Below are 14051 nucleotides of genomic sequence, written 5' to 3' on the forward strand. Positions count from 1 at the left end.
CACCCTATGCCTTCCTCCACTGTGCCTCTGCAGTACCCGTTGTCAGCAAATCAAATTCTTCATGTAGCCTTTGCCTTTCCCTGTACAGTCCCTCCTCCGGTGCCTCCGCATATTGCCTGTCCACCCTCCGAAGTTCTTGCAGCAACCGCTCCCGTTCCCTACTCTCCTGCTTTCCTTTATGTGCCCTGATTGATATCAGCTCCCCTCTAACCACTGCCTTCAGCGCCTCCCAGACCACTCCCACCTGGACCTCCCCATTATCATTGAGTTCCAAGTACTTTTCAATACACCCCCTCACCCTTAGACACACCCCCTCATCCGCCATTAGTCCCATGTCCATTCTCCGTTGTGGACGCCGTTCTTTTTCCTCCCCTATCTCCAAGTCCACCCAGTGTGGAGCGTGATCCGAAATAGCTATCGCCGTATACTCCGTCCCCCTCACCTTCGGGATCAACGCCCTTCCCAAAACAAAAAAGTCTATTCGCGAATAAACTTTGTGGACATAGGAGAAAAACGAAAACTCCTTGCTCCTAGGTCTGCTAAATCTCCATGGGTCTACTCCTCTCATCTGCTCCATAAAGTCTTTAAGCACCTTGGCTGCTGCCGGCCTCCTTCCAGTCCTGGACCTCGATCTGTCCAGCCCTGGTTCCAGCACCGTGTTAAAATCTCCACCCATTACCAACTTCCCCACCTCTAGGTCCGGGTTACGTCCTAACATGCGCTTCATAAAGTTGGCATCATCCCAGTTCGGGGCATATACGTTCACCAAGACCACCGCCTCCCCCTGTAATTTGCCACTCACCATCACGTATCTGCCCCCACTATCCGCCACTATGGTCTTTGCCTCAAACATTACCCGCTTCCCCACTAGTATAGCCACCCCCCTGTTTTTCGCATCTAGCCCCGAATGAAACACCTGCCCCACCCATCCTTTGCGTAGTCTAACCTGGTCTATAAGTTTCAAATGCGTCTCCTGTAACATAACCACATCTGCCTTAAGTTTCTTAAGGTGTGCGAGTACCCGTGCCCTCTTTATCGGCCCGTCCAGCCCTCTCACATTCCACGTGATCAGCCGGGTTGGGGGGCTCTTTACCCCCCCCCCCCTCCCCCTTGTCGATTAGCCATCCCCTTTTATCCAGCTTCTCATCCGGTTCCCACGCAGCTGTGTCCCCCCCAGGCGGTGCCCTCCCGCCCCGCCCACCCCACCCCATACCAGCTCCCCCTTCTCCCCAGCAGCAGCAACCCAGTAAATCCCCCCTCCCACCCCCCCCGCTAGATCCCCCACTAGCGTAGTTACACCCCCCATGTTGCTCCCAGAAATCAGCAAACTCTGGCCGACCTCGGCTTCCCCCCGTGACCTCGGCTCGCACCGTGTGATGCCCCCTCCTTCCTGCTTCCCTATTCCCGCCATAATTATCATAGCGCGGGAACAAAGCCCGCGCTTCCCTTTTGGCCCCGCCCCCAATGGCCAACGCCCCCAGCTCCTCCACCTCCCTTCCTCCCTCCCCCACAACCTGTGGAAGAGAGAAAAGTTACCGGGTCGCAGGATTAACAACATAAAAATCACCTCTCCCCCCCCCCCCCCCTTTTTCCCCCCTCTTTGCCCCCCATATTCGCCCCACCACTTTGTCTCAAACGTTCTTTTTTAATAACCCGCTTATTCCAATTTCTCTTCAACAATAAATGTCCACGCCTCATCCGCCGTTTCAAAGTAGTGGTGCTTCCCTTGATATGTGACCCACAGTCTTGCCGGCTGCAGCATTCCAAATTTAATCTTTTTATGAAGCACCGCCTTGGCCCGATTAAAGCTCGCCCTCCTTCTGGCCACCTCCGCACTCCAGTCTTGATATACGCGGATCACCGCGTTCTCCCATCTACTGCTCTGAGTTTTCTTTGCCCATCTGAGGACCATCTCTCTGTCCTTAAAACGGAGGAATCTCACCACTATGGCTCTGGGAATTTCTCCTGCTCTCGGTCCTCGCGCCATCACTCGGTATGCTCCCTCCACCTCCAACGGACCTGTTGGGGCCTCCGCTCCCATTAACGAGTGCAGCATCGTGCTCACATATGCCCCGACGTCCGCCCCTTCTGCACCTTCAGGAAGACCAAGAATCCTTAAATTCTTCCTCCTCGCATTATTCTCCAGCACCTCCAGCCTTTCCACACATCATTATTGGTGTGCCTCGTGCATCTCCGTCTTCACCACCAGGCCCTGTATATCGTCCTCGTTCTCGGCAGCCTTTGCCTTCACGACCCGAAGCTCCCGCTCCTGGGTCTTTTGCTCATCTTTTAGCCCTTGAATCACCTGTAATATCGGGGCCAACAGCTCCTTCTTCATCTCCTTTTTAAGCTCTTCCACGCAGCGTTTCAAAAACTCGTGTTGTTCAGAGCCCCATATTAAACTGCCACCTTCCGACGCCATCTTGGTTTTTGCTTGCCTTCCTTGCTGCTGCTCTAAAGGATCCACCGCAATCCGGCCACTTTCCTCTCCTTTTTCCATCCGTATCCAGGGGGGATTCCCTTCTGGTTTACCGCACAGTACTTTTAGCCGTTAAAATTGCCGTTGGGGCTCTTATTAAGGGCCCAAAAGTCCGTTCCACCGGGAGCTGCCGAAACGTGCGACTTAGCTGGTCATCGCCGCACCCGGAAGTCCAGGAAGCAACATTTTTGATGTTCCGGATTCTTTCCTCCGTTTTATTGAGCCTTTTATTAGCATTCTGCAGCTCGGTCATATGAGCACTTGGGTTATGTGCCAACAGGCCAAGTCTGTCATCAAGTACTCTGATAATATTCACAGTCATCATTTACAGCGCTTTAGCCAAGCGCCGGGTCAAGAGCCTGCTCGAGGATCAGGTCACCATAATGAAATGATGGATTCACCCATGTTGCATCCGATTGCTCCCTTTTATCATCACGTTTCTTAGAATTTCTCAGCATTTTTTCTCCAACACGCCTCTAAAAATCTTCTGGGGACATGCTATGGAGTATTAACTCCCGGATTAGGCAAGCATGTGCCACGCAAATAGGATAAAAGCAGGATTACAAAAAGAGTAGCGCCAGCGCCAGCAGAAAAGCTGCTGTTCCTGTGCCTGCATCACATGGTTCCCCGTCATTAGACTTTTAATTCCTGATCATCTTTTAATTCAAATTTTACCACGTGCCGTGATGGGATGCGAACCTGGGGCCTCAGAGCATTACCCTGGTTATTTGGATTACTAGTGCATGCAAAGCTTCTCTCCCTGTGGTATGTTTTACCAATGGATGCCAATGCAATGTGCCAGAGTTTCACTGGTTAATTTTGGTTTTAATATTTTCCCTTTCTTTAGCAGGTTTGAGAGCACAGTTCAAACGAGCAAACTGCAGGACTTTGTGAGCCGTAGTAAGATGGCAAGATGTCGTAGTCGCTTTGTGTGCCCAGTCATTTTGTACCATGGAAAGGTATAACCGTTCTCTTTCATTGGGTTTCCAGTTGATATATTAATTTAAAATGGTTAGGGCACAGAAAGAGATGGGCTCTTTATTTGACTGGAACTTATGCTTGATTTAAAAGATGGAATTTACGAAGGGAACTGAAAAACATTGCAGCGGAGAATGATAATTATTGTTGATGTTTTGTGGAATAGAATGTATTTGTCTTGAAATCGGAAGTGAATAATTGAATAGTTTTGAAGAGGTGTGAGTTGCTAAATTCTCAGGGAAATAAAGTAATTCCATAACATTTCTGAATTTAAAAATGAGATACTTTATCATTATTCATTGCCTACTTTTGATATGATCAGTTTGGACATTACAGAAGATCAATCACTATTGATCTATATGATCATATGTTCCCATCATATGATGCTGAGAACCTGTGGCTAACTTTTAGTGCTCCATACTAACTATTCAACGCCAAACTACATCTGCCACCAGTTATTTAAAATCCAACTCGGCTGGGGGAAATGAGCGCTGGGATTTCAATGGTTATCCACTATTTTTTCAGAAATATTATAGATGCCAGTGACATGAGAATTAGTATATGTATATCTGCATTATCTGAAATACTTCCAATAGCCATCGCATGTGGACTGTTGATTTATGATAAGGAGTAAAAAGTGGAAAGTATGGATAATAGATTCAAAAATAAGAAACTGAAGATAATCAAAAATTAAAACTTTTCAAGCTGAAAAATTAGTAGGTGAGGATCCAAAGGGAGTTTCTTGAAATCCCCTCTACATAAAACTCCTCTTTCCCCCCTTTTTACCCCCCTCTTCGCCCCCCATACTCGCCCCACCACTTTGTTTCAAACGTTCTTTTTTTTAATAACCCGCTCATTCCAATTTTTCTTCCATGATAAAAGTCCACGCCTCATCCGCCGTCTCAAAGTAGTGGTGCCTCCCTTGATATGTGACCCACAGTCTTGCCGGTTGCAGCATTCCGAATTTTATCTTTTTGTGAAGCACCGCATTGGCCCGATTAAAGCTCGCCCTCCTTCTCGCCACCTCCGCACTCCAGTCTTGGTATACGCGGATCACCGCATTCTCCCACTTACTGCTCCGAGTTTTCTTTGCCCATCTAAGGACCATCTCTTTGTCCTTAAAACGGAGGAATCTCACCACTATGGCTCTAGGAATTTCTCCTGCTCTCGGTCCTCGCGCCATCACTCGGTATGCTCCCTCCACCTCCAGCGGACCCGCCGGGGCCTCCACTCCCATTAACGAGTGCAGCATCGTGCTCACATATGCCCCATCGTCCGCTCCCTCCGCACCTTCAGGAAGACCAAGAATCCTTAGGTTGTTCCTCCTCGCGTTGTTCTCCAGCGCCTCCAGCCTTTCCACACATCGTTTATGGTGTGCCTCGTGCATCTCCGTCTTCACCACCAGGCCCTGTATGTCGTCCTCATTCTCGGCAGCCTTTGCCTTCACGACCCGAAGCTCTCGCTCCTGGGTCTTTTGCTCCTCCTTTAGCCCTTCGATCGCCTGTAATATCGGGGCCAACAGCTCCTTCTTCTTTTCCTTTTTGAGTTCTTCCACGCAGCGTTTCAAAAACTCGCGTTGTTCAGGGCCCCATATTAAACTGCCACCTTCCGACGCCATCTTGGTTTTTGCTTGCCTTCCTTGCCGCTGCTCTAAAGGATCCACCGCAATCCGGCCACCTTCCTCTCCTTTTTTCATCCGTATCCAGGGGGGATTCCCTTCTGGTTCACCGCACAGTACCTTTAGCCGTTAAAATTGCCGTTGGGGCTCTTATTAAGAGCCCAAAAGTCCGTTCCACCAGGAGCTGCCGAAACGTGCGACTCAGCTGGTCATCGCCGCACCCGGAAGTCGAAATCCCCTCTACTATGAACATTGTTTTCCACTAGGGACGGCAAATAAAAAACAATCAACAGCAACTCAGAAGTATTTGCATTATCTTTTAGACATTTAGAGTACCCACTTAATTTTTTCCAATTAAGGGACAATTTAGCATTGGCCAATCCAACTACCCTGCACATCTTTAGGTTGTGGGGGTGAAACCCACGCAAACACGGGGAGAATGTGCAAACTACACACGGACAGTGACCCAGAGGAATTGAAACTGGCACCTCGGCGCCGTGAGGCAGCAGTGCTAACCACTACACCACCGTGCTGCCCGTATTTGCATTTTTTAAAAGTAACTTGATTAATATGTCGTAAATGCAATTCATGCTGATCAAGAAAGAGACTGAGTTATTGTCAGTCTATAGACATTCAGCCCGAAGCTTAGCTGCACAAGCAAAGGTAAATAAAGTACTGGATTAAATCTTCGTAGGAAAGACAACCTTTGACATAGGGAAAAAAGTAAGGTATCGTGCTACTTTATATTTGTTCCTGGGTTCATAGAATCATAGAATCCCAACAGTGCTGAAGGAGGCCATTCGGCCTCTGAAAGAGCACTCACCTAGGCCCACTCCCCCGCCCTATCCCCGTAACCCCACGCAGACACGAGAGAATGTGCAAACTCCACACAGACAGTCACCCAAGGTTGGAATCGAACCAGCATCCCTGATGCTGTGAGGCAGTAGTGCCACTGCTGCCCCCTGAGAAGAGCAAACACTGGCAAGGCCAACATTAATTCCCCATCCCTAATTTCCTTTGATATTCTATGCATCAGGAACCCTAAGAGGAACCATAAATTAAATTAGACTTGTGCACTCTGGGTGGGGGTGGGGTGGGGTGAGAGGGGAGAGAAACATTGCTGCTCCTGTCATGCATTTTCAAGATTGTGAAGGCAACTGTTTTGTTTTTGTGATGAAGGCTTCAAATGTGAGGTTTTTTTTAAAAAGTAGAAAGTTAAGAGTAAGGAGGGAAATCGCATGAAGGTTGACTGGGAATGCCATTGAAACTGACAACAAATATAGTTTGAGAAAGTAGATGGGTTTCTTGAGAGAGATGAATTGAGGGATAAGATCAGAAGGTTGAGTGCATCAAAATGATACATTTTTTGGACCTAATGTATTGTTTCTAAAATAATTCATATGTTCTTGGTGCTTCCTGTCTGAATTTGCTTACCAGTAATAGCTTCTCGGCTAAATGAATAGCTTCTCTGCTAAATGTTGTGGCTCTTCAGCCCCTTTATCAAAACAAATGCCTGGGTTTTGCAGTAGGCATGATGGTGAAACTGTCAGCATTCTCTATAATTACTTCCCTGAAAAAGGCAGAATCTTCTCGAATCTAGACATTAAACGCAGTTAAACAGAAATCCAGAAGCTGTTTTCAATGATTCGCTCCATCTGGAATGCCACTGGAGTGGCCCCAAACTGGGATCAACAGGAAATCATTGAACTGACAAATTTTCCCTTTTATGTCACTAATTTCATCAAAAACCTGAAAATGTTTTGCCTTTTTCAGTAAGGTGGTGTACCAATTTCTTAATTACTGATGACAGACCCCTCTGACCCTGAAAAACTAATTTTATATTTGTAGAATGTTAGATACATTAATTATGATAAATTCCACATTTTAAAGAAGGTTCATTTCAGCTTTAACCGTAATCCCATGGCATCCAAATGGTATTCCCATTGTTGATACCCCCATTATCAACATCCAGGTGGTTACCATTGACCAGCAACTGAACTGGACCAGCCAATTAAATTCTGTCACAACAAGAGCAGGTCAGAGGCTGGGAATACTGTGGCGTGTAACTCACCAAAGCCTGTTCACAATGTACAAGGCAGAAGTCCAGGAGTGTGATGGAATACTCTCCACTTGCTGCATAAGTCTAGCTCCAATAACACTCAAGAAACTCCATCCAGGACACAAAGCAGTCTTGATTGGCACGCCACCTGGGAATCCTGGGGGAGGGGAGGGGGGCGGGAACTCTCCGGTGATTGGAGTCTTACCTGGCACAAAGGAAGATGGTTGTGGTGGTTGGAGGTCAATCATCTCAGCTCCAGGACATCACTGCAGGAGTTCCTCAGGGTAGAGTCCTAGGCCCAACCATCTTCAGCTGCTTCCGTCAGAATGTCAGAAGTGGAGATGTTTGCGGATGTGGATGACTGTACAATGTTCAGTACCATTCCCGACTCCTGAGATAATGAAGAAGTCCATGTCTAAATGCAGCAAGACCTGGACAATATCCAGGCTTGGGCTGACAAGTGGCAGCCTTGTGTACCATTTACAAGATGCACTGCAGTAACTCACCAAGATTCCTTAGCTAACACCTTCAAAACCCACGACCCCTACCATCTAGAAGGACAAGAGCAGTAGATACCTGGGAACCCAACCACCTGGAGGTTCTCCTCCCAAGTCACTCACCACCCTGACTTGGAAATGTGTCACCATTCCTTCGCTGTCACTGGGTCAAAATCCTGGAATTCCCTCCCTAATGGTACAGTGGGTGTACTGCAGCGGTTCAAGGAGGCAAATCACCACCACCTTCTGAAGGTTAACTAGGGAATAAATACTGGCCTAACCAGCGACGCCCAAATCCCATAAATGAATTGTTAAAAATCTGCCACTTTAGACATTTACTTCCTCCATCACTGACACACAGTTGCAGCAGAGTGCAGCATATACAAAATGCACTGCAGCAACTTAACAAGGCTAATTCAACAACACTTTCAAACCCATGACATCTGTCACCTAGAAGGACAAGGGCAGCAGATGCATGGAAACACCACCACCTGCACGTTACCCTCCGAACCCCACACCATCCTGACTTAGGATGCTATTACTGTTCCTTCTTTGTCACTGGGTCAAAGTCTTGGAACTCCATATCAACCCTGCATGTACCTACATCATGCAGACTGCAGAGGTCAAGCAGGCAGCTCACTACCACCATAAGGACAATTGGGGGTAGGCAACACATGCTGGCCTGCCAGAGGCGCCCACATCCTGTGAAAGAATTTAAAGAATCATTTATTTCTATCCGTAAAACTGAATTAAGGTGAAGGAAAATCATGTATTTGCCTGGTTTGCTGTCTGTGAGAATACTTCAATGTAAATGGCTGCTTATCCTGCTTGATGACATCACTGTTGTTGGATGCCTGGCAATCCCCATAACTTGGCACCAAACATAAACTAACACTGGGAAACGGAAATTTAACTACAAAGAAAGCTAGACCTTTGTGGACAGCTTTCTTTGAGTTCCACAGCAACGACCAGCGCTTCGTCGCAAACTCCTAGTTCCTGGCCAAAATTACTGAGTCAGCGAACAGAAATGTACAGGCAAGAGTATGTGTAAACCTTGATTTTTCCTGCTTTCATTGTCAATTTTAATCATATATTTCTGCCTCTATAATTAAAGGACAAAAAACCCTAATTCTCAGAATCTTTATAGTGTTGGCTCATCGAATCTGCACGGGCTCTCTGAAAGGGCATTCAGTCCCACTCCCCTGTCTTTGCCCCGTAAACTTACATATTCTTTCTTTTCCGAAAGCAATCCAATTCCCTTTGGAATACCTCAATCGTACTTGCCTCCATCACTCTCTCAAGAAGTTTGTTCCAGACCCCAACCACCCTCAGGGTGAAATCTTTTTTCCTCTCACCAGATTTGCTTCTTTTGCCAGTTATTTTGAATCTGTGCTCTCTAGTTCTTGATGCTCTCTTGAGTGGGAACAGTTTCTCATTATTTTTCTAGTATGCACTATGTGAACATATTTATTTGTTACACTGCAGTTATTTACTTAAGTGTTATTGATTTTCCTTTTCCCAGGTTTAATTTCCATTTCTCTCCTATTGCAGCATATTTGTCGGTCGGCAACCTTGGCTGGCTGGGGGGAACTGTATGGACGCAGTGGGTACAATTACTTATTCTCAGGTGAATAATGATTTAATTAATTAGATGTACAAGTATTTTCTGACCAAACTAGTTGTAGGAATATGAGGAGGCAGTGGCATAGTGGTATTGTCACTGGACCAATAATCCAGAGACCCAGGGTAATGTTCTGGGGCACCAGGGTTCGAATCTGGGTTGAAATCAATAAAAATCTAGGATTAAAAGTTAATGATGGCCATGAAATCATTGTCGATTGTCGTAAAAACCCATCTGTCCTTTAGGGAGGGAAATCTGTCATTCTTACCTCGTCTGACCTATATGTGACTCCAGACCCACAGCAATGTGGTTGACTCTTAAATGCCCTCAAGATGGGCAATAAATCCTGGCACAGCCAACATCCCATGAAAATTTTTTTTTTTTTTAAATTATGTCTTTTTCTCCAAAGCAAGATGTCAGAATTGGTGGGAATGCAGATCTGACTGTAACTTAAATCTTTCTGCCTTGGCTTGAATTAGGCTGATTGGGCTGACTTGACATTATATTGATAGTATTTGAGCAGATGGCAACAATAATCTTTATTAGTGTCATAAGTAGGCTTACATTAACACCGCAAGCAATGAGGTTACTGTGAAAATTCCCTAGTCGCTACACTCCGGCGCCGGTTCGGGTACACAGAGGGAGAATTCAGAATGTCCAATTCACCTAACAGCACGTCTTTCGGCTCTTTTGGAAGGAAACTGGAGCACCCGGAGGAAACCCAAGCACACACCGGGAGAACGTGCAGACTCCGCACAGACAGTGACCCAATTCGGGAATCGAACCTGGGACCCTGGCGCTGTGAAGTAACAGTGCTGGCCACTGTGCTATTGTGCCACCCACTAATACTCTTGGTTATGCTCTTTGCTCTGCTTTGGGAAGAATTGGGCAGGGGCATTATGAGATCCAGGGGTTCCTTGCTTTCAGACTGATACATACGTAGTTTTAAATAGTAAATGCAACATTGAAATGGGCCATTTGGCCGAACTGTCCATGCCAGGTATTTATTTATGCTCCATATGAGCCAGAGCTTTTAAACTGAGCACTAACAAGCAACAGTTGCCTTCAAGGTTCAAATGTGCCAGACATTAAACTGATGTACTGAACTGTATATATAGTTTTCTGAAATTGGGCATTTGAAGTACTTAGCTGGGTTGATCTGTTAAAGCTCAGTGCAGTCTCTTAGTCTGGAGGATAGGAGTGCTTCTATCAATCTCCTCACGCTGTTATGGATTAATCATGTGCGCAATCTTTCTTTTTTTTCTCTTTCCTTAGGAGGATCTGATGATGCAGGGGCAGAGTCTGATGAAGTGCCTGATGATTTTGCAGTACGGTAAGTGATCTACTTCCAGTATTAGGGTTAGGAATCCTAGAATCCCTACAGTGCAGAAGGAGGCCATTCGGCCCATCAGGTCTGCGCCGACCCTCCAAAAGAGCACCCCACCTAGGTCCACTCCCCACCTTATCTCCGTAACCCCACCTAACCACATCTTTGTGACTCCAAAGGGCAATTGAGCATGGCCAGTCCACCTAACATGCACATCTTTGGACCATGGGAGGAAACAGGAGCACCCGGAGGAAACCCATGCAGATCCGGGGAGAAAATGCAAACTCCACACAGTCATCCAAGGGTGGAATTGAACCTGGGTCCCTGGTACTGTGAGGCTGCAGTGCTAGCTACTGCGCAGAGAGATAGTGACACTAATGTTTGTCTTTAAAAACATGAAATGAGAGTGCAGCCATTTGAATTGATCTAACGTGAGAGGATAGCATTTTTATATTTCTTGTTTTTCTCCTTTGAATGTTTTTCTGATTATTGTTGATCCTGTTGTTTTGAAGTAGGCCTTGTAGATTTCAGTGAATGGTGATTTTTTTTCCCCTTTATTCTTTCATGGAATGTGCGCTGACAAGACCTGCATTTGTTGTCCAACTCATTGCCCTTGAACTAAGTGGCTTACTAGGCCATTTTAGATGGCATTTATGAGTTGACCACATTGCTGTAGATCTGGACTGTACGCCAGACCAGGTAAGGACAGCAGATTTCCTTCCTCCGAGAACATTAGTGATCGGGTTGGGTTTTTACAGCAATAGATAATAGTTTCATGGTGGGGCTAGCTTTCAATTCCACATTTTATTAATTTAATTTTAAATTCTGCCAATTGCCATGGTGGGATTTGAATCCATGTTCCCAGAGCAAAAGCCTGGTTCTCTGGATTACTGGTCCAGTGACATTACCACTATGTCACCGTCTCCCCCTAGAGCAATAATGTAGGGCGGTAATGCAGGACTGAATGTAAATAGGTTTGTCTACGAATGTTAAACTTATGGTTCCTAAAATATGCTGTCATTTCTTTCCTCAATTTATAAGAATCAGTAATGCATTCTCATCAATGGTTTGCCATAATCATATTGAGGAAGTAGTGCTTATGACTTCTCTCTCTTGGGTCTAAAGTGGATGAACATACAGTTGCCCACACTAAAGTCTTTCACCAAGTTGAGCTTGTGCTTTTAAAGAGATTTTTAGCTGATTTTGCCGAAAATATTTCTTGACACTTGGGCTCTTTTATGTTCTGTGATTGTACAGTATGTTTTGCAATCAAGTTGTGACTCATAGTTTGAAGGAATGATGCACTAAGAAGAATCAGCAGAATCTCCAACATTGCGACTCAATCACAAATTGTTTTCTCAGAAGTGTATGGGCTTACATTCTCTGTAATGAATATTTATCACTGGAGAACTTTCACTGAAGAAGATGCTAGATTTTGTTTTTGTTCTGACCTTGCTTTATTTTTTATTTTGTTGATTATTCCAGGAATGGTGATTCACAGCTATTTGATAAGGTCCGAGGTCATGACATAAAGCTGCTGCGATATCTTTCTGTTCGCTACATCTGTGATCTGATGGTAGAGAAGAAGAAAGTGAAGTTTGGGTTGAAGTAAGTTGATTGTCGGGTTTATTAGTTTGGTGTCTTGCTGTGACACGTATGAGTGAAGAAGCGACATGGTAATGTTCGTAACCGAAGGGAGGGGGGAGTGGAAATAGAAGTCAGACTAACATGTATGATCAAGGTTATAACTTGCTCTTGTGGTCTGGATGGTTATTTTAAACCACTTGGAGTTTCCCCAACATTTAATGTTTCGAGTCCATATGACCCTTCTACAGAACTGAAAAGGGATAGAAATATGATGAATTGTATGTTTGGAGAGGAGTGGGGCAGAAAAGAATGTCTGTGATATGTCTGAGCTAAAGAGTGATGGACAACGATGTCATGGACAAGAGACAAAAGGGCAGTTAATGGAGCCATTAAGGATCGAAGGGTGTAAATGGTGGCAAAGGTAGGAAAGCAGAATATGTTATTAGGAAAACCAAGGTCGGTGGTCAGCGGGGAGCACTATCGTTGTGATAGTGGACTATTAAGTTCAAATCCCAGCCAGCAAAGTTGTGAAAGTGAATGCAATAAACCTATGCTCATGTGTGGCTGGCAGCAGAAAAGACCACAAAATCTGCGAGATTGTTACAAAATTTCCAGTAGTTCACTCATGTCCTTCAAGGAAGGAAGTTGCCACCGGTGCTGCTCTGGCCAACGTGTGATTCTAGTCCTACACTTTGTGGCTGACTGTTAACACAGACCGGATAAATAAGGATTGGCAATAAGTGCCTTACCAGCACTGCCAACCACACAGGGAAAGAAATATTTAAAACCTTTAACCAATTTTTATAACACCATTTTAATTATCTTGTAAAACAAGATCACTTATCATGTGAAACACAACTGCATAAATCAGCAGAGGTAATGATGGTGATTACCAGCAGGAGCAACAATTTATTAATTTTCATAAAAGATGCCAGCTCCAGAAAATAAATCATAAATATTAGAAATAAAGAAAAGGATGCTGAAATCTAAAGTGTCGACACCTTGACCTCTTTTCTCTTTGCAATGTTGACACACCAGCTGTATATTAATTTTGGAAATATTTCTTGCAAATTCCATGCATTATTGAGGCTGAAATGGATTCTTGGGGTACCATCATGTAGATAAATCACTTCTGCTTTGTTGCCATGTGAACCCTTGAATCTAATGTGTTTCCAGACATCTATTATATTTTCTATAGTTCTGTAACTAATATTTCTAGTCATGGCTTTTGTCATCCATCATCTTGACTGCCAGGTTTAGCCATTCATAGTAGTATAATGTGTATCCTCGCCTTTTAAAATAAAACAATGCAATTTGTCTCTGAAATCTCGAGGATTCTGAACATTTGCACAAGTCTATCCTGTGTCCCGTGTATTCCAACTCTTTCTGACTGATCAGAGCATGAAGAGAGTTTGTGTGCATTAGAAATCTCATTAATTAATTGCTTCATTCTCTTTTTAAAAAAAAAATATATTTTATTCGAGTTTTTTGGCCAAACATAACAATACGTCGTGTTTCTTTTACACAACAATAAAGCAATATAAATAGCCGTGGCCAGTTTTAAACAAATAAATAAATAATATATATATAAACAAAAGAAAAACAAAACTAAATGGCAACTGCCTTGTCCAAAATAAATACTCTCCAAAATTACAGTCCAACAGTCCAATATACAATTACATATACCAAATACCTATACATGTACAATAACATCCCTGAGAGTCTGTCCGATTCCTCTCTCTCTCTCTCTTCTCTCTCCCCCCCCCCCCCCCAGGTTGCTGCTGTTATCTACTTCTTTTCCATTCCCTCTATCTTTCTGTGAGGTAGTCGACGAACGGTTGCCACCGCCTGGTGAACCCCTGAGCCGAACCTCTTAACACAAACT

At 44.8% G+C, this 14051-nt stretch overlaps 1 protein-coding gene across 14 annotated transcripts in view; it reads left to right on the forward strand.

Annotated features, from left to right (window-relative positions):
- The window catches only part of mtmr14 (myotubularin related protein 14), a 120801-nt gene that overhangs the window by 31506 nt on the left and 75244 nt on the right, over nt 1-14051 (forward strand). For 11 of the 14 annotated variants that reach the window (XM_072472862.1, XM_072472860.1, XM_072472849.1 and 8 more), the window contains exons 3-6: nt 3327-3438; nt 9183-9258; nt 10528-10585; nt 12065-12187. In XM_072472862.1, the coding sequence (XP_072328963.1) occupies nt 3327-3438; nt 9183-9258; nt 10528-10585; nt 12065-12187 (369 nt within the window). The remainder of the gene's footprint in view (nt 1-3326; nt 3439-9182; nt 9259-10527; nt 10586-12064; nt 12188-14051) is intronic. The other 3 variants (XM_072472863.1, XM_072472850.1, XM_072472857.1) reach the window with 1 other exon arrangement.

Source organism: Scyliorhinus torazame, chromosome 13, assembly GCF_047496885.1.
Source record: "Scyliorhinus torazame isolate Kashiwa2021f chromosome 13, sScyTor2.1, whole genome shotgun sequence".
Lineage (NCBI taxonomy): Eukaryota > Metazoa > Chordata > Chondrichthyes > Carcharhiniformes > Scyliorhinidae > Scyliorhinus > Scyliorhinus torazame.